The 27,752-nt window shown below is 54.7% G+C and overlaps 1 protein-coding gene across 2 annotated transcripts in view; it reads left to right on the forward strand.

Annotated features, from left to right (window-relative positions):
• Window positions 1-27,752, forward strand: part of PDE2A (phosphodiesterase 2A) — a 107,605-nt gene that overhangs the window by 16,593 nt on the left and 63,260 nt on the right. For both annotated transcript variants that reach the window (XM_030331954.1, XM_030331953.1), the window contains exon 2: window positions 22,426-22,498. In XM_030331954.1, the coding sequence (XP_030187814.1) occupies window positions 22,480-22,498 (19 nt within the window). In that variant the 5' untranslated portion in view covers window positions 22,426-22,479. The remainder of the gene's footprint in view (window positions 1-22,425; window positions 22,499-27,752) is intronic.

The following is a 27,752-nucleotide window of genomic DNA, read 5'->3' on the forward strand; positions in this document are numbered from 1 at the left end:
TTAGATGGCTACCTGGGTTCAAAGCCAGAGGAGGCTTTGAGAATAGGACAGAGAAGGTGGTAGACAGCTGGAAGTTCAAATATCAGCACCATTACTCTAGAGCTATGTGGTCCCGGGCAAGCTACTTAGCTTCTCTGAACCCCATGTGAATAGTGAAGTGGGAACAATAATACTTTCCTGGCAGGATCACCAAGAAGAATCTGGAAGTGGAGAGCTTCGTGGCAGGCATGCAGCAGGTGCTCATAAAGGTTAGCTGTTGCCATTATAAACCACCCACACTCACCTACACTTTTAGAAAGATTCAGTGGGGGCCTGGAGGGGGAGAGACCAGAGCTAAGAGCCCAGAAGCTGTCATCGTGTGGGAGACACGAGGAGGTCTGAAATGGAGCCGCGGTGGTGGGCATGGTGAGCAGTGTGGATGCTCTGTGGGAGGGGCCCTCAGAGACATGTGACCACCTCCCTCAGCTGCCCTGACTGGTCAGGGACTAATCCCCAGGGAATACAATGGAGGAAAGGGCTCCAAGAGGAAGAGGTTAAACCAGTGGCCACACCCGTGGCAGTCTGTGAGTCATTCTGGGAGTTGTAGTCTGGCGTGAATTTGCAGTAAGTAGACTTAGTACGGCCTCCTTGGATCTAAATCCACACTCTGCTGCTGAGGCAGGCTGGGGACAGGCCCTGGAGGGTGCTGGGGGATGCAGGGCCCCAAAGTGGAGCAGCTTCGCTCCCTCCCCAGGGACCCCTCAGCCTGCTTCATGTTGGGCAGTGCAGGTGGGGGTAGGGATAATAGGATTAAGCCATAATTAGGACTCTTCACACATCCACACAGAAGTTTACAGCTTCCTGAACACTGTTTTCACATCTATGATCTCATTTAATCCTCACCACAAACCCAAGAGACTCCTGTTTTCTGGATCAAGAAACAGAGGATCTGAGAGGGGAAATAACTTGTCCAGAGGTATTCAGCCAGTGACTGATGGAGCCAGGCTTGGAGCACATGTCTGTCTGCCCCCAAAGTTCCTGCTCTTTCCATGGGTTATTGTGCCAGAGGGCAAAGGCCAGGCGTTGAAGGACAGGCAAGATACAGATAATTAGACATCTCAGCAGAGGACCGAGGAACAAAGACCCGACTCAAGGAACAGAAAGCAAAGGCTGAGCCCCTTGGGATATAAGGCTAAGAGGTGGACTAGGCAAACCCCAGGCAACTAATTCCAGGCGGAGAATACCACAGCCCACCAGGATCTTCCCAGGAGTTTTGAGCAGGGGCAGGTCCTGATTAGGGCTGGACTTTGGGAAGATTGATTGATGTTGCAGTCTGGGCTGAATGGTTAGGAGTGGAGAAACAAGACAGCCTGAGGCTTCTGAAGTCCATCCGTGGTGCTCCCAGCACTTTGCTCGAACTTCTTCCCAACTTATTCCTCCTCTTCCTCTTCTTCCTCCCCCTTCTACCCTACTCCCCTCCACCCCAGCCTGGGGAGGGAGGACTGTGTACCTTAGAGCTGTGCTGTAATGCCCCCTGTCTCCAGCAGGGGGTGCTGCCACACACACAGTCAGTTGCAGCCTGGATCTTCCTTGTGTTTGAAGGGCCAGCGGGAGGAAAAGGCTGGACAAAGAGCAGAGATGAAGAGTGGAGCAAGGGTAGCCCATTGTTCTGGCCGAGGGGGAGAGGGCCCTACTGAAATGACACAGGGAGGAAGGAGGGCTGAGGAGAGACTGGACCCCACACAGCAGGGACAGACATTTTAAAGGGATTAAGCCAGGGGACGAGATATTTTCTTCTCACAGTTCTGGGACAGGCTTAGATTTGGAAATGGATCTGGAATGACATTGCAGTTGGAGTCTGGGTTTCTATTGGATTGTGATTTACTTGATGCTGAGGTGAGGGGTAAGATTAGTTGGTTTACTTGTGTTTCTGTGTGTGTGTGTGTGTGTGTGTGTGTGTGCACGCGCGTGCTTGTGCCTGAATGTGAACTTCCAGTTGCGTATGTATGTTTATGGGTCTGAGATGTAAGAGTGTGTGGGTCAGTGTTTGCATAAAAGTGTGGACACATTCCTATGTGTGAATATGTGAGTGTCTATTTTTATGCCTGATTATTGGTAAATGCTTATGTGTATGTGAGTGTGTGTGCACCTACGTGTACGGTGTTATGTACATGTGCTCTAATAAAACTGTGTGTGGGTGCGTAACTCTGTGTATGTGGCTGTCCGTGTTTGGGTGTAAAGGCACGGATGAGTGAATGTGTGTGAAGGCACTGACCCAGCAAAGCCACGCCCAAGGTCTGGACATTCAATACTTTCTCTTCTGACTCCCACCTGCCTGAAGACAGAGAGAAGATGTGTATGGACTTGGGCTGGAGGGGCTGTCATGTGTAGGGCTGGGCTTCCCTCAGGAGACGCCGGAACCCCCTACTAGTCAGTGAGGGCTCTAGAGGAGCACGGTGTCTTGTATTCAAGCTGAGGCTGGGCTAACCAGGATCCAGGGCTATCACATGGAGATGCTGGACATGGCCATACCCGTACCCCGCTAAGAGTTCCAGGGACTCCCCACCCAGTCCTCTTGTATAGATGCAGCTCCTGAAGCCCAGAGAGGGGTAACGGTCGACTCAGCGTCACAGCAGGATCCAGGGTGAGATGGCAAGTCCCAGAGCACAAAGAGGGGTGGGTCTGGCCTAGACAGCCTCTCTCCAGCCTCTGGAGCAGATGGGGAGCTCAGAGTAGAGATCCAGTTCTGTGGCATGAGGCCCCCTCCTGCACCTGGGCATTCTCACTCCTCCTCAGCCTTGGATGATTCCTTTGAAGTTTCTACCAGAGTGTCTGCCTGCTGTGAGGCTCCTCCCGGGAAATTGTGAAGTCTGTCATTCCGTGGAGCATGGTGATTCCGTGGAGAGGGGTACGGCAGTGGAGTGGGACCTGGGGAGGGGCCTCATCTTTGCATCAGATGCTTTTCTAGGTTTCTACTATTCTAACATTTAAGGCGTTCCCTATAATCCCTCCTTGGGCTCTTAGTGCTGAAACGGTGCTGGGGTTGCCGGGGAGTCCTGGAAGCCCGGCTTGGCTCAAAGAGGGGGGGCGGGGCAGTCCCACAGGGAAGGGGCTTCCTGCCCATAGTGCAGGGGCACTGGGCAGCCTGGTTGGGGAGACTGTGGAAGAGACTCCTGTCCCAGCAGAGAAGCTGGCTGCGAACTCTCTGAAGTCCTTTCAAAGTGTAGCTGCCATGGAGGTGCCAGAGAAGGTGCCCACTCAGTATGGGGAAGTCTGAGCCCCACAGTGCTTTTCCCAGTGGCCTGGGCAGTGAGAAGATACAAACAGGAGATCCCCTTTCCAGGGAAACTGGAGAGACATCATCTTCCTGGAGGTTTGGGATTGGAGGCGGGGGGCTGGATTTGAAGACACCGGTGGAGCCAGGGGTGTGATGGGTAGGAGATGGTGGCTTTGCTGGCAACACTGGCAGGGAGGGGGCAGACAGGCAGCTAGCTTCCTTTTTTTAAAAAAAAATTCATGTTTATTTTTGAGAGGGAGAGTGAGTGAGCAGGGGCAGGGGAGGGGCAGAGAGAGAGGGAGAGACACAGAACTTGAAGTGGGTTCCAGGCTCTGTGCTGTCAGCACAGAGCCCGACACGGGACTTGAACTCGTGAACTGTAAGATCATGACCTGAGCTGAAGTCGGACGCTTAACCGACTGAGCCACCCAGGCGCCCCCAGCTAGTTTCTGTTGAGCCGAGTTGTGGGGGGCTCTAAGGTTGGAGGCCCATTGTGAGAGGTTCAGAGCTGGGTTCCGGGTGGTGTGGGGGCAGAGGCTTTCTGGTGCTGTGGACTGGGCAGGGATTGGGGAGAAGAGAAGAGAAGCAGACAGCCGGGCACTGCATCCTTCCCATGCCAGAGAATTCAGAGTCGTCTTAAAACTCCAAGTAGGGTGTAGTCTGCAGGCTAGATGGAGAGAACTGACAATTACAGAGTACCCTTTATATTTTTCAAATTACCTTGCTTAATCACCTCAACAATCCTTTAAGGAGCTCTCACTATTTTGTAGAGGGGAAACAGACGACACACTTACGTGGTTTAATTGAAGGCAGTTTGATGAAGCAAGCATCTTGGAGACGGGGTAGGATGAAGGGATGCAACAGGGCATGGTGAGGTCCTTTGGACCAGCATCCACGAGGCCTGCGGGGCAGAGAGAGTGCTGCAGATCTGAGAGCCAGGGCCATGAATAAAGGGCTGCTCTGCAGAGGAGGAGGCTGTCAAAGGAGACGAGTGGAGGTCTGGAGGGACAAGGGACAAATGGTTGATGGGAACCTGAAGCTCAGAGAGGGTGCCAACTGCTCCCTACCTCCTTCTGCCCTGCTCCCTACCTGAGCTGCACTGGGGCTCTGAAGAATGTCATTCTCAGGATTCGGTGTGCCCTGGGCCCCCACTGAGCCATCATCTGCTCATTGACCCCACCCCTCCTCAAGGATGCCCTCACGTGCCCCGCCTCGTGCTTGTCACCCTGGCCATGGAGATGGACGGGACAGTCCTTGCCCTCCCCTTTGCTAGAAGCAGGCAGTGAACCTTATGGGGTGAGTGCAGGGAAGGAGGAAAGCCCATGCTGGGGCCGCTGCTTGGAGACTTCTCTGAGGAGGTGATGATGGGTCTTGGCCCTGAAAAATGAATGTGAGTTTTCCAGGTGAGGGAGGAGAGGAAGGTGATTCTAGGCAAACAGCCAGCACAAGCAAAGGTGTGACGAACGACAGCAGGAAGTCAGGGTGGCGGGGCCAGGGCTGCTGGGCTGGAGGAAGGTCCTGTGGTGGAGGCCCAGCTCACGTAGGGAAGCCAGGGAGGGCGTAAGCAGGGTCACAGTTAGCTTTGGGTTTAGGAAGCCCCAAGTGAAGGGTGATTAGAGCGGCCAGCGAGGAGGCTGGTGTGGAGACCCAGGTGAGAGGCAAGATGGCCGCGATGCAGGTGTCTGAGGACAAGTGAGCTGTGTAGGCAGGTCAGAGGAGGAGTGACAGTCCCCAACCCCTGGCTCACCCATCTGAGCTATGGCCCTAGTTCTGCAGTGTCCGCCCACTAATGCAGGGATGGGTGACAACTCTAGACTCTCTTCCAGGAGCACCCTTCCCTGCTTCATCCTGCCTGTGGCTTCCGCACCCCAGAGCACCCGTCCGTGGCAGCCACTAGCCACGCTGCAGACCATAGCCTCCAAGAGCAAAGCCATGTCCCTGCCGCCTCATCTCTTGATAACATGTATGACTTGCCCGCTGCGAAGCCTGATAAAATCCTCCCTTTTAAGACCATCATCATGGTGTGCCTGGGTGGCTCAGTCGTTAAGCATCTGACTTTGGCTCAGGTCATGGTCTCACGGTTCATGAGTTTGAGCCCCACGTCGGGTGAGCTTGAGCCGCACTTTGGATTAAAAAAAACACAAGCCCACTTTGGGTAAGCCCCGCTTCTCTCTCTCTCCCTCTCTCCCGGCCCCCTCTCCCTGCCCCTTTTGGGATTCTCTCTCTGCCCCTCACTCACTTGTGCCTCCTCTCTCTCTCTCTCTCTCTCAAAAAAAAAAAAAAAAAAAAAAAAAAAAAAAAGCTTAATCCTGGAGTTTGATCTCAATCCCTCTTGCTGTCCAGAGCCTGGGCCTTGGACTCCCTGGGAAATGAGTCAATGAGATGGCTCCCTCCTGGTGCTGGGGGCAGTTATGGGCTTTGGCCAAGCCAACTCATCCGTGTGCCTGAGTGCCAGTGGGGACCGACTTCAGCCTCCGCTGGGCCTCAGGTCCTTGACTTGTTATCAGCGTTAATTGGCATCTCCAGTGCGGCCTTCCACCCCACTAAGCGCTTGACGGTCATGAGGTGTTTTTGTGTGCGACTGGATTCCCCCTCTTGCACCCTCCTGCCCCAGGCTTCTGGTTCTAGCTGCCTGAGCCAAGCCACCAAGCGTCCCAGCCACAAACATACAGCTCCAGGTGTGGAGAAACAAACAAGAGAAAAGCTCAGCAGACACAGAAGCCCGCACACAGAGAAGCAGACCACAGTACAAAGACGTGGAGAGACCCACAATGAACAGAAACATCAATATATACTGAGGAACGGAGACAGGACAAATCTTTTTTTTTTTTCTTTTAATGTTTGTTTATTCTGAGAGAGACAGAGAGAGCGTGCGTGAGCGGGTGTAGAGGCAGAGAGAGAGGAGAGAGAAGGGGCACCTGGGCGGCTCAGTCGGTTGAGCGTCTGACTCCAGCTCAGACCATGACCTTGCAGCTTGTGGGTTCGAGCCCTGCATCGGGCTCTGTGCTGACAGCTCGGAGCCTGGAGCCTGCTTCAGATTCTGTGTCTCCCTCTCTCTCTGCCCCTTCCTCACTCATGTTCTGTTTCTCTCTGTCTCAAAAATAAATAAACATAAAAAATTTAAAAAAAAAAAACAACTGACCTTCCAACCCGGGTATACACACGAGCAACACAGATGTGGATTTAGCACACAGAAACACACACTTGGCATAAATACAGACCGCCTATCAGGAAGCCAAACCAAGCTACCTTTGGTTCCCCACTTGTGCAGCCTCTCTGCCCTCTGGGCATATGCTGTTCCTTTGTCTAGAATACTCTTCCTGGATGCTCCCTCCCTTCACTGGGTTAATTCCTATCATTCTTTAGTTCTTGGCCTCCCTTACATACTCCCCAACCTTGGAGCTGTCCCCTGCTACATGGCATCCCTGTTTTCCAACGAGTCTTTGACAAGCTTGGGGATGAAACTTTTGCCTGTGCCTGGTGAGGTGGTGATTGGGGTTGTGACTGGGCCATTGGGAGCCAAACAAAGACAAATTTGGGGGGCACTGAGTCAGGAATAACAATGAGGAGTCCTGGCTGCTCAGGGTGTGAGCAGGCATTTAACCCACAGGCTGGCATAGCCAGATGTCCTCTGCCTCATTTTTTTTTTCTTTTGTGTTTCTTCTAGGCTTGCTGCCCAACCCAGTTCCCTCCTTTCCCAAAGCCAGTCCTGCCTCTTGCCACCTCTCTGCGCTCACACATGCTCACTCGCCCTCTTCGCTTGGGTGTACCCTGCCTCTACTTCTAAGCCTGGGGAGAACCTCATGATTCAAGGCCTGGGGTCGGAGGCACATCCTCCATACATGGTCTCCTAACCCATGCCATTTAGCTTGATAAAGGGAGGTGTAGAGGGGAGTGGTTATGAGCACAAGCCTTGGGGACTGTCTCCTCATTCAAGTATCAGCTCCTCCACTTCTTGGCAGCAGGACGTGTGTGAGTTCTGCCACCTTTGTTCCCTCATCTGTAAAAGGGGCACGCTAATAGAACCCACCTCATTAGGGCTGCTGCAAGGATTAAATGAGACAAGTGTGTGATGTATGTGGCATGCAGTGTGGCTCCCCTTTGGGCTGCGTGAGAGCTGAGGGAGAGCTAATGAGATCAAGGATGTGCAAGTGCACCCGGGAGGTGCCTAGTGAGTCCTTGCTAATTGGAACTGAGTGAAACAAACATCCCTGTGAGTACCTACTATGTGCCCTCCATGACTGGTTCTTTGCACCCTCCCCCCTCAGTTTCTGTGTGACTGCTGAGCCTGAACTGCTGTTTTGCTATGGGGGGGGGGGGCTCAGCAGGTGGGGGCGCGACTTCTTTTTTTAAACTTAATTTTTTACATCCATTTTATTAAAGTATAATTTACATACAATAAAATCGCCAATTTAAAGGGTATGATTCGATGAGTTTTAGTAAATGTATACAGTCATATAACTACCATTTCAATCAAGAATAGAACAGTATTCCCCCCCAGACTTCCCTGTGCCCTTTGCAGTCAATCTCTTTGGGGGGTGACTTTTTACAGGGCTGTGAGAGGTCCTGGGTTTTCCTTGAGCTGACAACCTGGGCACATAGACTGGGATGCCTCTAACATGCTGGGAGTTGCCAAGGAACTGCCCGCCCTTTCTGGGCCTTGGTTCCTGTAGACTGGCAGAGGTAATGAGGCCAAAGAGGGGAAGGGATGCTCAGGTTGTGATCTCCTGAGGGTAGACTCTGGGTCTGAGAGCCAGGTCAGTTGGAAGTGGTGGCCTCAGAAATGCACAGAGTAGGTGACAAAGTAGAGAGTTGGTGTTCCCATAAACCTGCCTCTTGATCAGGTAGGTGAGCCCTGTGGCCCTGATGGGAATGGCTATGTGTTGGTCCAGACTGGAGCAGGGGCCTACCCAATATGACTCCACATGTCTTCCTGTCTCCCCCTTCCAGGAGCTGTAAACCCCTCTGTGGATTAGCAATTCCCTGAAAAGAAGGGGGGCACTTTTGTTCCCCAGTTCTAGAACCAAATATTAAAGCAATTATGTAACTAGCAATAAATTACTTAAAGTAGTGACTCACTCAGCTTAATTAGAGTGAGAGCAGGGAGGGATTAAGATATTTTTAGAGCACACACCTCACTCCCTCCTGGGGGGGGGGGAGGCCTCTGTGCAAGGTGGGGGTGGAGAAAAGGCTGGGAGCTCATAGAAGCACCCCAGGTGTCTGCAAGGAGATGAAAGCCAATCCTCCACCCCGCTGAGGTCTCAACAAAGACAGGCCAAGTCAGAGCTGAGGCAAGAGGGATTCAGATCAGACCCAAGGAACACTTTCCAGAGGTACTTATTGGAGAACTGGGAACAGAAAAATTAGGTTATGAACTCTTTGAGGGCAGGGACTAGGTCTGTGATCCACCTTCCCGCCTTTACTGGTTACTAGCTGTGTGGTTCCTTTGTCACCCCAAGCTTCAGTTTCCTTCACTGTCAAATGGGCATAATAATATCCACCTTCACACATATTGTAAGGATCAAGTGGGTTAATGTGTGTAACTAACACAGACTCCAGTACTGACTTAACAGGACAAAAATCTCCAAGAAGACAGGGAGTGGGTCTGTTTTGTTCACTGTTTTATCCCAAGCTGTATTTACAGGGCCACACGTAGTAGGTGTTCAATAAATGCCTGTTGAGTGAGTGCTTGTTAGTTTCATTCCCATTCTCCTACTTCAAATGGGTCCTTGTTTCAAGGTTTGTGGATGAAGGAACTAAATGAGTGGAGGGCAGGGGTGCCTCTCAGGTGGAGACTGGCTTTTCTCCCCCAAGCTGAGGAACAGATGACTTAGAACATAAAAAGACCAGACTTCCAGAGACTGGCCAGGGAGAGTTTGGAACCATGGACAGCTCCAGCCTGTGCTAATGGGCTTAGTCTCCTGGTTGCCTGAAGCTGGGCTGGGCTGGGAGGGTCCACCCAGGCTACCCTCAACTGGAGTCCAGTCTGACTGGAGAGACCAGGACCCTCACCCACCGTCATTGGGAGTTCAGGGGAAGGAGGATGAGTGTGAGATGGGGCATCCTGAAAGCTTCCTGGAGGAGGGGATGGGATTGGCTGGGAAGATTTAGGCAGAGAGAATATCCAGGTGTCTGTAAAATGAAATAATAATTTTGATCCTATAGATTTTCCAAGAGGATTGAATGAATTACTTTTAAGGAATGCCTGGCACCTGCCTGCTTGGAGAGGGTACAACATAGGGGCTCATTTCTTCCTGCTTCCCTCCACCCCTTCTCAATGCCTGTGATTTGAGGAGGGACATCCCTCTGTTCTGTTGGGGACAGCAGGACCTGGATAACTGCTCAGAGATGCTGGGGTATGGGGATTCCTATTCTAGCCTTCACTGACCCCCAGCTCTGACTGAGCTGGACACATAGTAGGTGCACAAGACAGACTGAGGGACGGTCTGCAATCCTCCTTCCTATCAGGGCATTGGGAGGCTGAGGGAAAGACATGGCAGGGTTGGGGTGATGGAGTTTAATCCCTGGTCCTCCCCTAGGCCCATAGCCCCAAGACTCCTGCCCCTAGTGGCCGCTCTGATCAGTTTTAACTAGCTCTCCTCACACCTCGCTGGCCTCTCAGGGCTCTGGCGATGAATTAGTGATGACAGCTTTGCACCATCACTATGACGACCAGGCATGTTCTTAGCCTCCAGTCAGGGTGCAGCGGCAGAGGCCAGAGACCCCTTTGGCTCTGAGCCTTTGTACTGTTGTGTGTGATGGGGCTGGGGCCCAAAGGGGGAGCAGGGGGGAGGGGAGCAAGGGATGGAGCAGAGACCAGGGCATGGGGGCTCCATCTGGAGTAGATGAACATTCCTTCAGATTGTTAGATCCAAAGGAACCTTAGGGACAGTTGTTTCTCTTCCTCCCTGCTTTCTCTTTCTTTTCATTCCTCTCTCCCTTCCTCCTCCTTTCTTTCCTTCCATTTTCTCTAAGCCTCATCCCTGTTCAAGGCCCTGAGCTGCCCACCTCTTTCCCCTATCCTGGGAATCAGGCCCAGCCCAGCCCTCACTCTTAGGAGCCCAGAGAGAGATGGGGACATAGACCAATCCTGGTCTTGGCTTCAGAGAAGGTGTGTGGGAGCCACTGGTGGCTCTGCAAGGGGGGGCTGACTTAGCTCAGCCAGAGGCTGTGCAAACAGCTTTGCAGAGGGAGTGATACTTCTGGCCCTGTTGAGTGAGGATATTTTCCAGTGCAGAGGCAGAGGATCAGAGGAGAACAGGTAAACCATGAGTCCAGAGGTGAAATATAAAGAGGGGTGGGGGGTTGACAAAAATGCAGAGCAGCCTACATGCAGGAGTGTAGCAGGGCACAGAGGAGGACTGGAACCTGGGGAAGGACTGAGAGGGAATGGCTGCAATGAGCAGCTTGCAGGGTATCCCATAGGGAAAAAGGAGCCCCTGAAGAATTTTTGTTCTTGTTGCTTGTTTGATTTTCGGGATGGGAAAATTGAGGCCCAGGGAGAGAAAGTGACTTGATCAAGCTCACTGAGGTCATTAAAGACAGACTGAGGCTGTGGGCTCTGTCAGGATCCTACTCTATAGACCCCAGCTAGGACCTCTTGCCCCAGACTTGCTGGCCAGGAGTTTTCCAGGTAACCACCACCTCCCAAAGGTGAGGAGGGCCCATGGGTGACCCGCCCCTAGTTTGAATGAAATTTGAGAAGGCAAGAGCTGTGCTTATGCGCCACCCCCTGCCTCTTGTGTGGTGGGGGTAGAGGGGGAGGGCATTCAAGGAAGGACCTGGGAAGCCAGGGGCTTGGCTGGGGTCAGCAAGCGATTAAGGGTCAGAAACTTGGGTGTTTGGTCTCCCAGCCCAGGCACTGTGCCACATCCCCTTACTTTGCACCCCCAGGAATCTTTGGCCGAATTGGGCACCAGTAGGAGGAAAGGGCATCTCCGGGGCCCTCACGTTCGGCCTGATATTGGGCCTGATGTGGCCGGAACTTATCAGGGCAGAGAGAGCCATTTTAGCCCCATTGTCCCAGGGCAACAGTGACTCACTCAGGGTTGCTGAACAGGTCAGTGCTGGGCTGGGCCTGGCTGCCTGGCCCTTAGCCTGTCTACACTCCCCCCACCTCACAGCTGTCCCCTTGCCTCGCTTTCACCCTACTCTGCAGCGTTGCTGGGCCTGCCAGCTTTGATGGATGGCCCCACAGCTCAGCCTCCCTCCCATTCTTTTCCGGATGCTGGGCTGTTAGCCTTCTAATCACCAGTCCTGCCTGGTAGCCGCCAAGCCATCCATCTCCCCCCTGCCCCCCCCCCCACAGCTTCACCCAGCACAGGTAGGGTTTTGTGGGGGGAGGAGCAATGCAGCAGTTCCCCCTTCTCTGAGGTTGGGCCGAGAGTGTGGCTGAGTCGAGGGTTAGGGAGCAGCCTACACCCCCTTGCTGGAGTGCCACAAATCCCTCCTTCCAAGGGTATCTACACATGCATACGTGCATACATGCTTACAGTAATGATAAAAACAAACTTTCATATATTGGGGTGCCTGGGTGGCTCAGTCGGTTGAGCGTCCGACTTCGGCCCAGGTCATGATCTCACGGTTCGTGAGTTCGAGCCCCGCATCGGTCTCTGTGCTGACAGCTCAGAGCCTGGAGCCTGCAATCATGTATCAAAAAATACTATATGTCAAGCATTGTGCCAGAGTTCTGCATGTGTACTCTCATTTATCCTATTAGTTGGGTACTATTGGTAACCACACTGTATAGACAAGGGAACTGAGGCTCAGAGAGGTGAAGGGACTTGCACAGAGTCACATGTCCAGGAAATGGAGGAGGGGGATTTGAACCCAAGTTGTATAGCTTACATCTTGTATTTGCAACTCTTGTGCTATACCGACTTACTTATTCATGCACACATGCACACACAAATACATGTACACGTGCACACATGTGCATGTATGACCACGAGCCTCAATGTCAGCCCTTGCACTACCCATCTACCTGGACCAGGCTCCTGAGGAGTCGGGAGAGTGCTGGGCTGAGGGAGAGATGAGGAGTCCCTGCTCATTGTCCCCAGGCTGCCCCCAGACTCACCCTGGCGGTGACATTGGAGCAGCTGGAGGACTGCATGGAGGAGGCAGCCTCCAGGCATCAGGAACAGGAGGCTGGGAGGCAATCAATCGATAATGCCTGTGGCACCACCTTCCTGGGACTGGGGCTCGAGGGAACGTGGCGCCGAGGGTCGATCATCTGGGCTGCAGCCCAGGCCCAGCATGCATGCATGTGTATGTGGAGTGTGGCTCGTAGCCTGCCATCTCTGCACCCCCCCAGTTCCGTGTGCCCTCCCTTCTTTCTTTGCCCTTCCCCCTGTCGTCCCACACCTCACCCCAACTCCCCTTTCTGCCCCTCATCATGGGCACTGCCTCTGAGAATCAAAGTACCAGTTCCCAGGTGCCTATGTTCACCTTCTGCTCTGGGGTCACCTTGCCCCAGAGGCTGTTTCCAGGGCGAGTGCTGTGAGGTGTGGGGAGGGCAAGCAGAAAGGCCAGAGGCCAGGAGCTGCAGGACGTGGGGACGAGCCCTCAGAGCCATAGGAGACAATTTAATGAGATAATGAATGTCAACTGCTTCGCACCACCAGGGGGCACATAGTAGGTGCTTAATTAGACTTTGTCTTGTTCCTCCCTCAGGAGTGTGGTGAGAGCAAGGCTGGTGCTGATGGGGGCGGATGGGGCACCTCTGAAGGCACACGAGCTCCCACAGAGGCTGTCAGGTGCAGCTGACGGTGTTAACAATGCCAGGAGCAATTAGCGGGGAGAGAGAGGGGGAGAGAGAGAGAGAGATTAGTACCTGACACCTGACGGAGGCACTGTTACCCATTCTGACATCGGGGGAGGGTGTCTGGTGCCAGGAGGAGTGGTGGCCAGAGCCGGGCTTGAGACCTTCCCCCCCTCCCCCTGGGAGGGGCCGCTGAGCAGGCCTGGATCGCACCCCCCTTCCTGGAGCAGCTGCCTCCGCCCTGGCAGAGAGGTTTCCACCAGGCCCTCCAACTTGTGCTGGCCCCGCGAGACCTGGGGTCAGGCCGTAGTTCGGGCGCTGGCTGGCCGGTGGTGATTAGTCGGGGTGAGTCGCTCGCCTTTTGGGGGCCTCAGTCTTCTCTGTAACAGGTTCCGGTGAACATCAAGTGAGATGTCGCCTGTTAAGTGCCTGCCACTTCCCTCTCCCCAAGGAGCCGGGCCACTTTGGGTTCCCGGAGTCTGCCTTCCCTAGTCACACCCCGGAGAGAGACAGGTATGGGCCATGGAGCAGATGCTGTCTGCTCCACCCGTGGGTCCCCAGCGCCGGGACACAGGGTTGTTGAGGAAGGAAACGAAGGGGGTCCCATCTTAGGTTCTGTCATCTTCTTCACTCTGGTGGGGGGACACGTGTGGCTCTCCGTACTGACTGTACATCCATGGGTAACCAAGGAGTGGTCAGGTGAGGGTGGGGAGGAGGTCTGGACTGGGATTCCCAGGGCCTGCCTTCCTAGCGTTTCACACGGTGCCTCACTGGCTGATCTTGGGCAAGACCTGTCCCTGGAGGGTTAGAGAGACATGGGAACTCTGACCAGCCTCCTTCTTGAGGGCCCAGACGACTCCGTTCCGCAGGAGAGGCTGGGTGGTGGGGTGGTGGTACAAAGCTGGTGAGGCCCATGCCATGGATGGGCAGACCCAGGAAGAGGGGCCAGCTCAGGACTCCTGTGACTTTGGTGCCCTTGTCCTCGTACTGCCCCTCCTGCCCCTCCTGCCCCTCTTTTCCTTTATTATCTGACTCTATATTGCCTCCTGCCTCAGGCTTATCTCCTCCTGTCACGCATCCATCCATCTCTGTCATTCCCTGCGGCTCCCTCCTGCTCTCTGGCACACTGGCTCCCTCCCCCAGGAGTCAGGCCTGTCTGGGAGTCAGTCTTTTCTTGCCAACTGTCTAAGTAAGTGGTCTCTGTGACTCTGACCAGCTCTTGTCTTCTTCCACCTTCCCACATCTTCCTTTCTCGGAGACAGTGTCTCTGCCTTTCACTGTCTCTGGACTCCCTTTGTCTCTGCAAGTTTCTCTTTGCCCTTACCTCTGGGTCTCTGTTCTTTAGAGCCCACGTGGTCCAGCCCCTGCGCCTCCTTCCCTGCATGCCCAGCCAGGGCAACAGTTCCAGCCCTCCTGCCTGGAGAACGGAGTACGGAGTAGCCTACGCCCCCTCTTTTGCTGGCTGCCTTGGAAGCCCCTGACAATGCCCTCCGCCCCGCCCTGCTGGGCCCGTTGCTAAGCCTTGGTCAGGCAGCACCTGGCTTCCATAGCGACGGGTGCTTAGAAACGAAACGCCACATCTCCCGGTCCCACTACGGAGTCTTTGCGGATCGAGCGCTTTTCGATCAATCAGGACAGGAAATGTGGCCGGCTCTAGGCTGCCTCCAGCTTGGGGAGGCGAGAGGAGAAGTAGCCACAGTCTCTGCCTTCTGGAGCTTGAGGCGGGCAGTGAGGCCCTGGGCCAAGGAGGGAGCCCGGAAGGAGGCCCCCTGGGCTTTTCTCAGGAGTCAGCCTGCTACTGGGAGGCATTGGGTTTGCCAAGGGCCCTGTTTGGATTACTGTTCTACTATTTCTAGCTATGTGACTTTAGACAAATGACCTCATGACCCGGGACCTCAGTTTTATCAACTGTAAAGTTGGGCTAGTAATATCATGAGGATTAAATGAGAGAATCAACCAGGTGGGCCTGGCTTTTAGAAGGTAGTCCTTGATGGCAGTCCCCTCCCTTTCTCTTTAAAGTTGTCTGAGATTTAATTAGCAGAGAGGAGGGTGATGCACAGTGCTGTTAGCAAAAAGGTGGAGGCTGGAATGCACCTCACAGATGCAGGGGTTCGCTGGGGCCGTCTCTCTTACCTGGTATTCAGAGAGACTCAAGCCCGCACACCATCAGGCTCTGAGGGGTGTGGAAACCCTGGTGGAGTCCTGGCTTGTCAGGCAGTTAGAATAATAGAATTCTGGACTCCTACATTCTCAGGACTCCAGGCTCTTGCGTTCATAGAATATAAGAAGCATAGACTCTTGGAATAAAGGGACATTATAATAGAAGCTTGATTTTCTTAGAACACAAAGCTCTGCGAGTTCTTGGAACCTCAAAGCCGTAGATAGGGGCCTCCCTCTCTGATGGTTTCTGAGCTGGCAGGGAGTTTTCAGAGCCTGGGGCCTTGGGTCCCTGTTACTTAGACTTTCTTGTGCCTCAGCATCCCTCAGGGGCTTGGCTCTGAGCTGTCCTGGTGTGTGTGTGTACGTGTATGTGTACGTGTGTGTGTGTGTGTGTGTGTGTGTGTGTGTGTGTGTATTGGGGGCTGGGGTCAGTGATCGACTGCACCCTGATGCACCTCTGGAGCAGGGCCAGCCCAGGAATAGCTGACAGAGGAAAGCTGGGCTGCAGCTGTTCAGGTGGGGCTGGGTGGGAGTCTGGGCAGCCACCCTTGGCTGAGGACCAGCTTGCCCTCCCTCATCCACCCAGCCTGCAAGCCAGGGCTCGGGAGGAAGCGTCTCTATGTGCCACTCCTAGGGCTGGAGTCAGAGCACCCCTCATGGTCCTGCAGACTGGAAGGCAGGAGGCTCCAGTGAGAGGAGGAGATGGGGTGTGGGTAGGGGCATGGGGGATGAGAGGAGGGGGCTCAGTATGGGGGATGGAGCTTAATGAAGGGCCAAGGCTTCAGCGAGGAGGGTGGAAGTTCAGTGAGGGGGGATGGGGCTCAGTGGAGGTTGCTAGAGAGTTTCTTGGCAATGCATTGTCTCTGCACCACCCCGGGCTCCCGAGGATGGTGGTTGGCAGTAGGGGAGACCGAGCACCTTAAAACCACTCCCCTTTCCCTAGGGTAGGCTGAGAGCCAAGAGCTCCTTTTCCCACCTCGACCCAAAGCTGGGGAGGTTGGTAGAGCTGCTGAGAAAGCTGGGATCTGCCTCTCCTTTTGCTCATCTTCCTTCCTGGTTTCCATGGGAATCGTGGCTCGGGATGATCAGGGTTTAATAGGATGGTGCTGTGGGAGGAGTCAGCATCAGGCAGAGCCATCCATCCCACACGGGAAGGGGTTGGCTGCTAAGAAAGTGAGCTCCCTGTCTCTGGGAGTGTGCAAGCAGAGGCTGGATCACCAGTCGAGGTGGCTTTAGAAAGGGGTTCAGATGAGGGAAGGCGATTGGGAGGCCTCTTCCCTGGGACACGTAGGCTTTGTGTGATTGGCCCAGGTGGTCCCACGTTCCAGATATCCCTGTGCCTTATTGAGGGGGTCATGATGCCTTGGGATCTGCCCCCCAGACCTATCCCCCACCCCTGCTCTCTGTGCCTGGCCCTGAGCTGGACATACACACACGAAGCTGAATCACACCCAGTCTCTTCCTGGAGGGGCAGCGGGTCTGATCGGGGAGGCACACAAGAAAATAAACACAGTTGGGTAAATCTTACATAATGGGGCAGACCAGGCTGGAAGGAAGATTCTATCATTTATTTGTATGGTCAATAGATGTCTTTTTGAGCAATTCTTCTGGGTTGAGCCTTGTTCTAGGTGCTAGGGTCACAGCGATGAACAAAACACAAAGAGCCCTGTCCCCTGGAGTTGACAGCATAGTGGAGAGGCCAGCTACCTACCTGGCAAAGCGCGGAGTGATGGGGAGTACTAGTTGGTGAATGGATCTGTGGAATCCTCATGGATCCCATGAGGAGTGGCCAGAAGGCAGTGTAGGTGTGGCCTGAAAGGAAGTTTGTTGGTGGTATAGGTTAAGGGCTTTGAACAGCTCCAGCTTTATCCTGCAGGCAATTGCAAACTCTGTGAATGTGTGTGAGGCTGAAGAAAAGATGACCCAGCAGGTATGGAGCTCGGGGAGAAGGAGGCACAGTGGTCCCCCTAGGGCAGACTTGCCCACCTGTGCTTCTGTGTATAAGAGTTGTGTGAACACGTTTCCAGGTATAGGAGTATGTGTTTGTGTGTAGGAGGACGTCCTCTATGGGAGGACAACGACTGTGTATGATTATGGTGGCCTGGGGCAGCCTTGTGTGGTGGAAGGATCTTGGGGTTTGCAGATGATAAGGAGCAAATAACCAAGGCTTAACATGTGCCAACGCCTGAGTCCCGTGGACCTCAGCCTGGCTGTGAGCCGACAGGTCCTGGACTAGTCTGGACCAGAATGCTATGGATTCCCTTACCCCTCTAGGGTCGTGGAGCTGGCCACCTGCTGCCGACAAGATAACTGTGCATACAAATAACATGGAAATGGACGAGACCTGTGGATGACCCACCCCTATTCCCACATCCCCTGGGCTTGAGTTACTCAACCTGTGCTCTTCCCCCCTCAGCTGCTGCTGGGCCTCTGGGAGCAGGTCCTGCGCACCCAAAGCCAACATCCATATTTCCCCAATAAGTGCCTATGGCCAGATCCTTTCTCTGTGAGGGCTACCCCCACATCTGGGGCCACAGCCAGAGCTGATCCAGGCTAGTGGCCGTGGCGGCACCTCCTTTGGGTGTGAATTTGAATATATACATACTCATGCATTTGCACACACAGTCACACACGAATGCACATATTTGCCATACCTGGACCCGTGTGCACACCTACAACTGTTCACACATACCTGCAAGTGTGCATACACACACCTGTGTGCACACACATATGCATATGCACATTCCATAGATGTACACACACACAAATTCAGCTATACTGTGAAAGTATCACACATCCTCACAAAGAAATAAACTTACAAACCTCTAGTCATACCCTCTCCTGCCTTTATCCACACCATGCTCACAGTCCTGGGTGCAAGGCTTTACCCACCTGTGCACACACACACGGCTACCGAAGGGTGGTCTATACCCATGCTCTCTCCAGGGTTGAAGCATTGAGGACAGGCTGTAGACGGACACAGAACCCACAGAGATGTCAGATTCCTCCAGGACGCTTCTTGGATTGTCCCTTTGCAGGGCCCCTAGGATGGAAGAGCCTTCTGTCAGTCTGTGGGCTCCACACCCCAAGTCATACTCTGACTGAGTCATACACTCTCTCCTGAGGAGCCTCCCATACTGAGATCTGGTCCTTGTTCATAGTCCTTGGGTCTGGCATGCCCAGGCAGGCCTGCCTGCCCAAGAAAGCTGCCTTGTACCCAGCTAGGCCTACCTGGATCCTGCCTCCTTCCACCTGATCTGCCTGAGCCCTCAACGAGAACCAGGCCAACTTCTATAGTTGCTGAGGAGTCTGAGGACAGAGAGGGCCAGAAGTTTGCCTGCGGTCACCCAGTATGTCAAGGCAGGGTGCAGATTCGAACCTGGGCTTCCAGGAGTATGACCGTGGTTAACAGTGACAGGATAAATGCATGTCAGGCACCAGACAGGCTTATGGAAGTAAGACAGGTGGGCATGGGGGATGAGAGCAGATGTGGGGTCTACTGGGTGTCTGCTGGTGCCACTCTGTCACCTGGAGAGATGGCGAACAGGAAGTCTGCTCTCCCAGCCTGGATGAGGAAGTGCTTTGTGAGCACCGTGGCCCACAGGAGTGTCATTATTATTGGGAACAACAGAGGGCTGGTTTCTGGACAGGGCCTGAGGTCTGGTAGGCCTGGTACCCAGGTTGACAGGCTGTCAGCTGACTCACCTTTTCCTAAAATACTCAGTAGCTGGGCCACTGGGCAGTTATAGCGGCCGGTAAGGTGGGGAGACAAAAGGAAGTGTCTAGAGGGGCTGGGCCAGGCATTCCTGGGGCTGGGTTTTCTTGTGGCAGAGATGAGCAGAGGGTTCAGGGACTGGGAGCATAGGACCCTCAGTCACTGCACCGTTGGGGACAAAAGGAGAGGTAGGAAAATCTGTTCTTCTCACATGCCTTTCCTCAAGATAAGGAGCATGAATTTAGGACACAGATTGGAGCCAGATGGTCTGAGTTTGAATTTTGGCTCCATTACTTACTAGCTGTGTGACTGTGGACAAATTACTTGGTCTCTCTGTGCCTCAGTTTTCCATACGTATAAAATGTGGCTAGTAATAGATCCAACTTTATACTGTTGTTGAGAAGGTGAAATGCGAGGCACATAGTAAGGGCTCAATAAATGTTAAAGCCCCTCGGACACAGAGGCCCCCAGCTCCAGATATACACACTCAGCCTTTTAGGGGCCAGCTGTGACAGTCGATTCCACGGGACTGATGTCAGCCAGGAACAAGATACATCTAATCCAGGGTTCTCAAACCTGGCAGCAAATTAGAATCACCTGGGAACATTTAAAAATATCTGGGATGGGGGAGTCCCAGGCATGAGCAAGGGTGGGAACCTAACATAGAATCACAGAACGTAGACCTGGAAGACAGGGACCTATAGGGGAGTGGAGGAGCCCTGGCTTTGGAGGAAGGGTCACTTCCTGGCAAGGAGCGTTTGCGCATGGCCTGTCATTTTGGCATCTCACGGAGCCTTGACTGCCTCTTCTGGGAGGGGGCTGGATGGAGAATTTCAAGGATCACATCGGGGGGATGTTTTTGAAAGAATCTCTGTATCCTGCCAAACATCGAAAGAAAAAAATGTTTGTTTATTGAATCTAGTGTATTAACATTTCACAGATGGGAAAAATGAGGTCCAGAGATGTTCAGTGTCCTGCTCAGAATCACACAGCAAGTCTGTGGCAGAGTTAGGACTGAAACCCTTGGACGAATGGTTGAATCTGAAGGATGGATGCAGAATGAATCTCTCTGAGTTGAGGGAGACGTAGAGCATGTCCCTGGGGCTCCAGCCACTGAGCTGCAGTGTAAGATAACCAAGTAAGATTTAAGAAATAACTTGTCATGAGGTGAGTGCTGTGGAGGTCCTGCTTAGAGGTGAGAGCCCAAGAGATGGTGGCTATGCCAGGCCAGGGTTGGCTCTTGACTGCAGGGTGTGAGATGTCTTCAGAACAAATAGGTCTGGCCAGTGGCCTTAACAGACAGCTCCTGGGTACCTGTGTCCCATCCAGGCTATAATAGCCCGGGATTGACAGGTACTCAGGATTTGCCAAGAGATTTGTGCACTGGGCTCAGACTCGGTGCTTAGAATAGCCCTTACATCGGTCACCCCCCTTTATAGAGCAGGAAACTGAGGCCAAAAAAGGAAGGGAGGCCCTTTTCTGGGTCAGAACCTTTACACCATCTTAGCCCATGTAGTTTTGTACAGTGCTAAAAAGTAGGCCACATTGCCCCTAATTTGAAGGTGAAGTAAAATACATCAACTGGGCCTGGATCACTTAGTGACAGAAAAGCTTCCCACTCCTCCCCATGTCCCCAGACATGATTCCCAGGAAAAACTCAAGAAGGGGACCCAGAGGACTAAGGTAGCATCAAGGGAAGGTCTCCTAGAGGAGGTGTCCACCTGAATGATAAACAGGTGGACAGGATCTGGTGGGCATTGGGGTAGGGTGGCATGGGTAAAGATCTGGAGGTGAGAATGAGTCAGTCACTCACCTGCGTAGAGGAGGAAGTATAAATTTAAGAAATGGTGGTGAGAGGGTCAAAGCTGGGTAAATAAATCAGGGCTAAGTTATAGAGGGTCTGCCATGTCAGGCTGAGGATTTGGGCTTTATTGTGTTTGTGGTAGGGAGTCTTTAAAGGTGTCTGAGCAGAGGCAGAAGCACGTGCAGAGCTGCGCCTCGGAAACAGAGGTGGGAGAAATCCGGGTTTGGAGGGCCTCCTCCTGAGCTGATGGCACAGCCAGGGCTCCGCCCAGCCTGTGTGCCAGGTGTCTGGACTGTGTCCAGGACTGGGCTCAGTGACTCAACGTTGAGGAAATCACTCCCCAGGGAGAAAGGGCCCAGATGAATCAGCCCAGTGAGGGGAGGCTGGGGGCTCACTGAGTCACCCTCCAAGTGGGGAAGGGGGGTGTTGCAGAGAAAGGGGCCAGCAGTGCAGCGGTCAGGATTCAGGTCAGTCCACAGCAAGGGCTGTCGGGAGACTGGCTGACTTCCCACCATTGTCGGGGTTGACTGTCCTGGCAGTCTTGTGAAAGAGATGGGATAACTGAGGCCCACAAACGGGAGGGAATCTGACCAAGGTCAAGCAGCAAGTCGCCGGCAAAGGCATGGCATGATCCAAAGCGCACCCTCTAGTCCAGACACGTCCTACCACCCCAGCGGATCTCATGCTAAATGGAGGCGAGGAACTAGTGAGTCCAGGCAGGGAGCTGGCCCAGGTGATCCTTCCTCCCTCTGCCCGCCCCCATTTCCCTCGCCCCGCAGATGGCAAATAGGCCCAGGCGGCGCTGCCGCGAAAGGACAGCAGGGGGCGTAGAAGCGTCACGGCTGCCGCAGGCGCCTGAGCACAGAGGCCGCGCTGCGGAGAACCGCGCTCCGGACGCGCGGGTCCCACCGCCGAACTGTGAACTGTGTGGCCCTGGGGCCTGCACCATCTCCGGCTTCCGGGGACGCCAACGCAGACCTGCCCGTCCGGTGCTGGGGGCCCGGCGCCCCTACCCCGCACTCAGGAGTGGTGCGCCTGCCCGTGTGTGCGCTCGTGTGTCCGTGCGCACGTGTCCCCCGCACAGATTGGCTATTGCCCCCCAGGCCTGTCCGTCGCTGGGCGACCTCTAAAATTCTCCCCGACTTCCCCATTTCTCCTGAAGAGGAGTCAGCCCGCGGCTCCTGGCATCGGGTCAGCGGCCCCTAGCCCCCTATCCCCCGCCTCTCCGCCCCTCCCGTCACTGCGCTGGTCTCTGGCTTGGAGCTCTGGCCGGGCCCCAGGACTTTCTAAGTGGGGGAAGAGGATGTGATCTGAAGAGAGAGGTTCTGAGAGACGAGGTAGCGACAGTAGGGGCGAGGGGCCAGAGAAGGGAGCGGAGGCTGAGAACCGGCTACCTGGTGGGCGATCCTAATAGCGGACAAGCTGGAAGAGTCTTGAGAGCAGAGAGAGAAGGGAGGTGAGAGCTGGGGTGGGGGGGCCCAGGGGGGTCCGCACGTCCGACTAGCCGAGAGGTGCAGCCCGCGGTGGCGGGAGGGTAGGCGGGGCTGCGCGGTCGGGGGCGGGGAGTGGGCGGGCCGGGGCGGGGCCGGGGCGGACCCTCGCGCGGACCCGGCGGAGCTGTCGCGGACGCGCTGACCGAGCGCAGCGGCCGGGCCGGCGGGCGGGCGGGCGGCTGCGAGCATGGTCCTGGTGTTGCACCACATCCTCATCGCTGTTGTCCAATTCCTCAGGCGGGGCCAGCAGGTCTTCCTCAAGCCGGACGAGCCGCCGCCGCCGCCGCAGCCATGCGCCGACAGCCTGCAGGTAGGGGGGCCCCCAGCACTGGGCACGAGGAGGACGGGGTGCCGGGCGAGCGCCTGGCTGGGTCCTCCACGGAGAGTGCAGGCGCCGGCTCCGTGGTCCACTCTGCCCCTGAACCCTCCTCAAGGTGGGGCCCCCTCCCTAGCTCTGAATTCCACTCCTGTGCTGGGACTGCAGCCCATACCCGGAGCCCTTGAATCCCCAGCTCACAGTTGAAACCTCACCCCAGACTCTGATCCCCTTTCGGATCTGGGACTCCACTCCAAGCACTGAACTCCCAATAGGGAGTTCACAGAAGGACCCCAGCCGGGCGCCAGTCCCCACCGAGAGCTCTTTAAACCTGGAACCCCTTGCCTCCCAGATCAACGGATGACCTCTGCCCCAATCCCCAAACACCCACTATATATTTCAGACTCCGGGTACACCCATAACACCTGAACCCTCAGCTTTCAGCCAGGACTCCCCCTCAGTGCTGGAGCCTCACCCCAACCCCTGAACCTCTACTCCGCAGCCTCGTCTGTGCCCCCATCCAGATTCCCACTCCAGCATCTGGACTTTGATCCTCACCTGGGACCCTACCCCAGGGTCAAAACGCAGCTTTTCCTCATAGCTTGTCTCCTTCTCTGCAGGACCCCCTCCTACCTGCCTCCTGCTTTCCTTCCCTCCCTCCCTTCTGTATAGGAGGTCCCCTAGTCTCTTAGGGGTCTCACCCTCTCCTCTTGTTTCTCTCCAGGTGTGGTAGTCCCACTTTATTCTCTGGTTTCTCCCCTGGCTTCTCCGAGTCCTTCTGGGCCTCCTCTCTCTGCCCCTCCATGTCTCTTTCTTGGTCCCCTCTGCCCTGTTCATCTTTCTCAGTTTGTCCCCTCTATTTCTCTAGGTCTCTGTCTTTGTTCTAGGGTCTCACTCTGTGATCATCCCCTCCCCCTATATCTGCCTCTGCTTTCCAGTGAGGAAGGGGCAGGCTCAGAGTGCTGGGCTGGTGTCTGCAGGACCTCCACTTGCCCCATGTTGTCAGGCATGGCATGGTGTGGGCGCTCGTAGAAGGGGCTAAACATGGAGGGTACAGCCTTTGGGTGGTGCCCAGGGATCTAAGGTGGGTGGGGATTGTGCAGTGGCACTGGGGTTCATAACTTGTAAACCCCCCATCCCCACTGTCCTGGTCTTGACTGGGAGCAGCTGGGGGTGTGGGATTGGAGAGAGGGGAGTAGACTGCAATCTGGTGTCAGTTACCTGTGGTGGGAGGGTTCCAGGACTGGGTGAGTCTGAGATGTATGTATTTGTGTAGGATGGCCCACGTTGCATGTGTTGGGTGTGCCTTGTGTGTGATCATGTGTGATGTGTCATGTAATATTGTGTGTGGCACCACCAGGGGGATTATTTGGGGGGGTTGTGGGGGCTTATGGTGAGTGTGAAGATTGTGACTGTGTGTCATTGCATGCCGTGCATGGCTAGGATGGTTGCGTTGTGAGTGTGGAGTGGTGCCGTGTGCATGAGTGTTGTATGTGTAGGGGACATGTGTGTATGTGGTGTGTCTGTCTCCGTGGGGTGGAGTTGTTGTAGGGGCAGCCTGCCTGGGGTATTGTGTGTGTGGTTGCGTATGTTATTGGCTCTTGTGTGTATCCCAGAAGAGCCACTGTGGGGGCCTGATGAAGGGGTTTCATTGGACGTCGTGATGGAGGGGAGTGGGGGTGGGGGAGTTGTGTGTGCCCGAGTGTGTTCGCAGCCTAGGTGGCTTAGACTCTCTGTGGTACATCCTAGGCTTGCTTGGGAAATGTATTAGGACCTGTGTGTTGGTGTTTGAGCATCATATGTCCGTGTGATGGCTGTTTGTGCAACTCTGGGTAGGGGAGAGTGCAGCAGCCAGGGCCGAGGAGTCCCAGGCAAGGGGCTGGTTGACTAAGTGTGTGTGTGTGTGTGTGTGTGTGTGTGTGTGTGTGCGCGCGCGCGCCCACATGCACATGGGGGGGAGGAGGCAATGTGCAGGCAGGATTGTGTATGCCGAGGGGCTGTGTGTGGCCACAAACATGTGACATTAGGCGTGCACATTATCTATGCAGGGTGTGTCTCGTCTAGATGGTGTGTGTGTTGAATTTAATTGGACGTGTGTGTGTGCCTGTGGTTGGGGAGGTGAGTGTGGGGTGTGTGAGGTGCATGGTGGGAGGTTGAGTGTGAGTATGGTGTGAGGTGTGGGTGTGTGAGCTGTGTGACTTTTCAGTGTGACGCGTGGATTATGTGATCTTTTCTCCCTGTGAGCTGTTTATGTGTGGTGTGTGGTGAGGAGTGTGGAAAGGGTGTCCAGTGAGCTAGCGATGTGTGTGTGGGGTGAGGCAGTGTTAAGGGCTGTGGAATGTGCTGCAGGAGGTAAGGAAGTGTGTGCACACGGTGTGTGGGGTGAGGGACGAGGCAGTCAATGTTTGGGGCGTGGGGGATACAGCAGGTGTCCCATAAATGTTCGTGGAAGGGTGTGCGTGTGTGTGCAGGGAGGGCTTGGCTGCCATCTTGTCCTTGCTCCCCTCCCAGTTAGGTCCCCAGAGATGGCCAGTGACGTCCTCTCATGGCCCACCCCAAACTAAGCTGCCTCTACCCTTTGCCCTTCATCCTCCTCACTTTGACCAAGGCCTTTGTCTTGGGTTTCCGGCTGAGCAGGCGCTGGACAGGCAGGCGGCGGGTGATGTTGTGGTCTGGGAACCTTTGTTCTTTTCCTCTTGGTCTGTGTCGTGTTTTGGGCTGGGATATGAGGAGGGCGGGGAGAGGATGCACGTGTTGCAGGGTCACTGTGTTTACTACCACCTCACAATGCTCCACAGCGGGGAGGGGTTCAGGCACAGGCCGTGAGGCCCGGGTGGCATCCCCAGTGGTGCCTTCTTGGCTCAAGAGCAGGCTTGAAGGGCGCCTGAGTGGCTCCATCGGTTAAGAATCTGACTTTGACTCAGGTCGTGATCTCACAGTTCGTGGGTTAAAGCCCCGCGTCGGGCTCTGGGCTGACAGCTCGGAGCCTGGAGCCTGCTTCCGATTCTATGTGTGTGTCTCTCTCTGCCCCTCCCCTGCTTGCACTCTGTCTCTGTCTCTCTGTCTCAAAAATAAATAAACATTAAAAAAATAATAAAAAAATAAAAAAAGAGTGGGCTTGGGCCAGGAATGGTTTCTGGGTGAGTTTGCCACCATGAGGGATTAGTCCCATGGGTGGCCCAGTACCCCTTCTGGCTCACGTGTCTCCAGGATGCTGAGCAGTCAGGGGCCCTCTTCTGCCTGCCAGCCTGTCCCTCTTCCCTTCTCTGTGTGGCCCTCAGGGAGTGTCCCTACTGGGCTGGGGGTCAACCAGGAAGGCCTCAATGTATCTCCTTTTGTTGACCTCCCATCTGACAGGAGGAAGAGTCCCTGCCCTCACAGAGACCCTTATCTGAGAAAGGAAGCCTGGTGACACTTTGGGGACTCTCTAGTCTGATAGGGGAGATGCCAGTCAGGAGGAGGACCCAGGTCACACCCTCCAGAGAAAGCAACGGGGAAACCTTAGTGGGCAGCCTGCTGACAGGTATTTGAGAGGACGAAAGGCCAGGGCTCCTGGCAGTTGGAAGGCACAGAGACTACCAGAGTCAGTCAGGGGAGGTGGCTGGGGGCAGCGCCCCAGCATCACCCTCCAAAAGGCTCTCTGTGGTGAGTGGGCTTAATAAGCTGGGCCTTGATGGGGGGTGTTGAGTAGGCAGAGAAATGTGGCCTGGGGCTGAGGAAGATTCTCAACTGGAAAATTCAACTGGAAAATTCTCAACTGGAAAATTCAAAAACACATCTTGACGGCATTTGATCCTTCCCAAGCAATACTGTCTAGCCTTGGATGGCCATCCCTGGGCCTCCAGCCTTCTCGAGCTTTCACATCACCTCTTCCCTTCCCCTTGTCTTTGGCCAGACTGATCGTCATCATCATCATCATCTTTTAGGCAGCTCTTTCCAGATTCCAACCTCCTTTCACAGAAGTCTCATCTAACAGATTGACTCATTCATTTGTCTAAAGCATTTATTGTGCACCTGCTACACACTAGGCAGGCACTTAAGTGCTGGGGTCACAGCAGTGACCAAACAGGCTTCCTGGGGCTCCCGTGTCCTTTGCCTGAGAAAACCCATCTTCCCAGCTCGGCCACACTGTTGGCCCCTTAGGCCCTGGGCGCATGACCCTCCCTCCTGTGTTACCCCGGCCTGATGTACACTTGATTCTGTGAGGCTCCAGGTGTGCACCCTATGGTGTTGGGCTCACCGGAATGCGAGCTCTTCAGAAGCTGGGCCAGGTCTGCCCATCCCGCGTGTCCTGAGCTGGGCTCGGCACAGTCCAGATGGCCACATCGATCATCAGATGTCCATATACCCTTGTGGGGTTGGCAGCCCATGTGCCATCCAGAAAAACAGAGGCCCAGAGCAGGGAGGGGATTTTAGGAAGTCTCCTTCTTAGACCCTCCTATTGCCAGTGTTCTCAGAGACCAGAGAGGTCAGGTGATTTGTCCAGGTTTCACAGCAAGGTGACAGAACACAGCAATTTTCTATTTCCCAGAAAGCAGCTCTACTGGTCAGCAGGCTGGACTCCAGCCCCAGCACCATGCAGCTCCCTGGCTGGCCTCCGTGCTGCCTGTGGCGGGTGAACGATTATTAATGACCCCCCTGGCAAGGAGACAGGAAACGTTTCCCAGCCACAGCTGGGGACATGCTCCCTGCCAGCCCCAGCCATCCATACCCACCCCGGCCCTGGTGTCAGCACGGATGTTATCTCCATTCTGCCCCAGCCTTCCTCGCTCCTCCTGCCCATCCGCCTCCCGCATCCTTTTCCTCTCAGGGCTAAAGGACAAGAAGAGACAGAGCTTTCTGAACAACATCTCTGTCTCACCACTTTCTCCAACTTGATTCATCTCCACCTTCTTCCCTGCCCCAGACCAGCCAGAAGCAGCCCCTCCTTCTGGAAGCCTTCTCTGAATGCACCTGTAGGCCCTCCAGCAACCCTGGCCTGGACCCTGGCTGCTTCATCTCCCTCACTGCAGACTTTGCTCCCACTCTGATGGCCCTAAGTCTGGGCTGGGGACTTCCTGTGGCCTGTCCTCAATTGTTGTCTTAAGACTGACACTTTTGGGGCGCCTGGGTGGCTCAGTCGGTTGAGCGTCCGATTTCAGGTCAGGTCATGATCTCACAGTTCATGAGTTCGAGCCCTGCATCCGGCTCTGTGCTGACAGCTCAGAGCCTGGAGCCTGTTTCAGATTCTGTGTCTCCCTCTCTCTCT

The sequence above is a fragment of the Lynx canadensis genome, chromosome D1 (assembly GCF_007474595.2).
Source record: "Lynx canadensis isolate LIC74 chromosome D1, mLynCan4.pri.v2, whole genome shotgun sequence".
NCBI classification, from domain to species: domain Eukaryota; kingdom Metazoa; phylum Chordata; class Mammalia; order Carnivora; family Felidae; genus Lynx; species Lynx canadensis.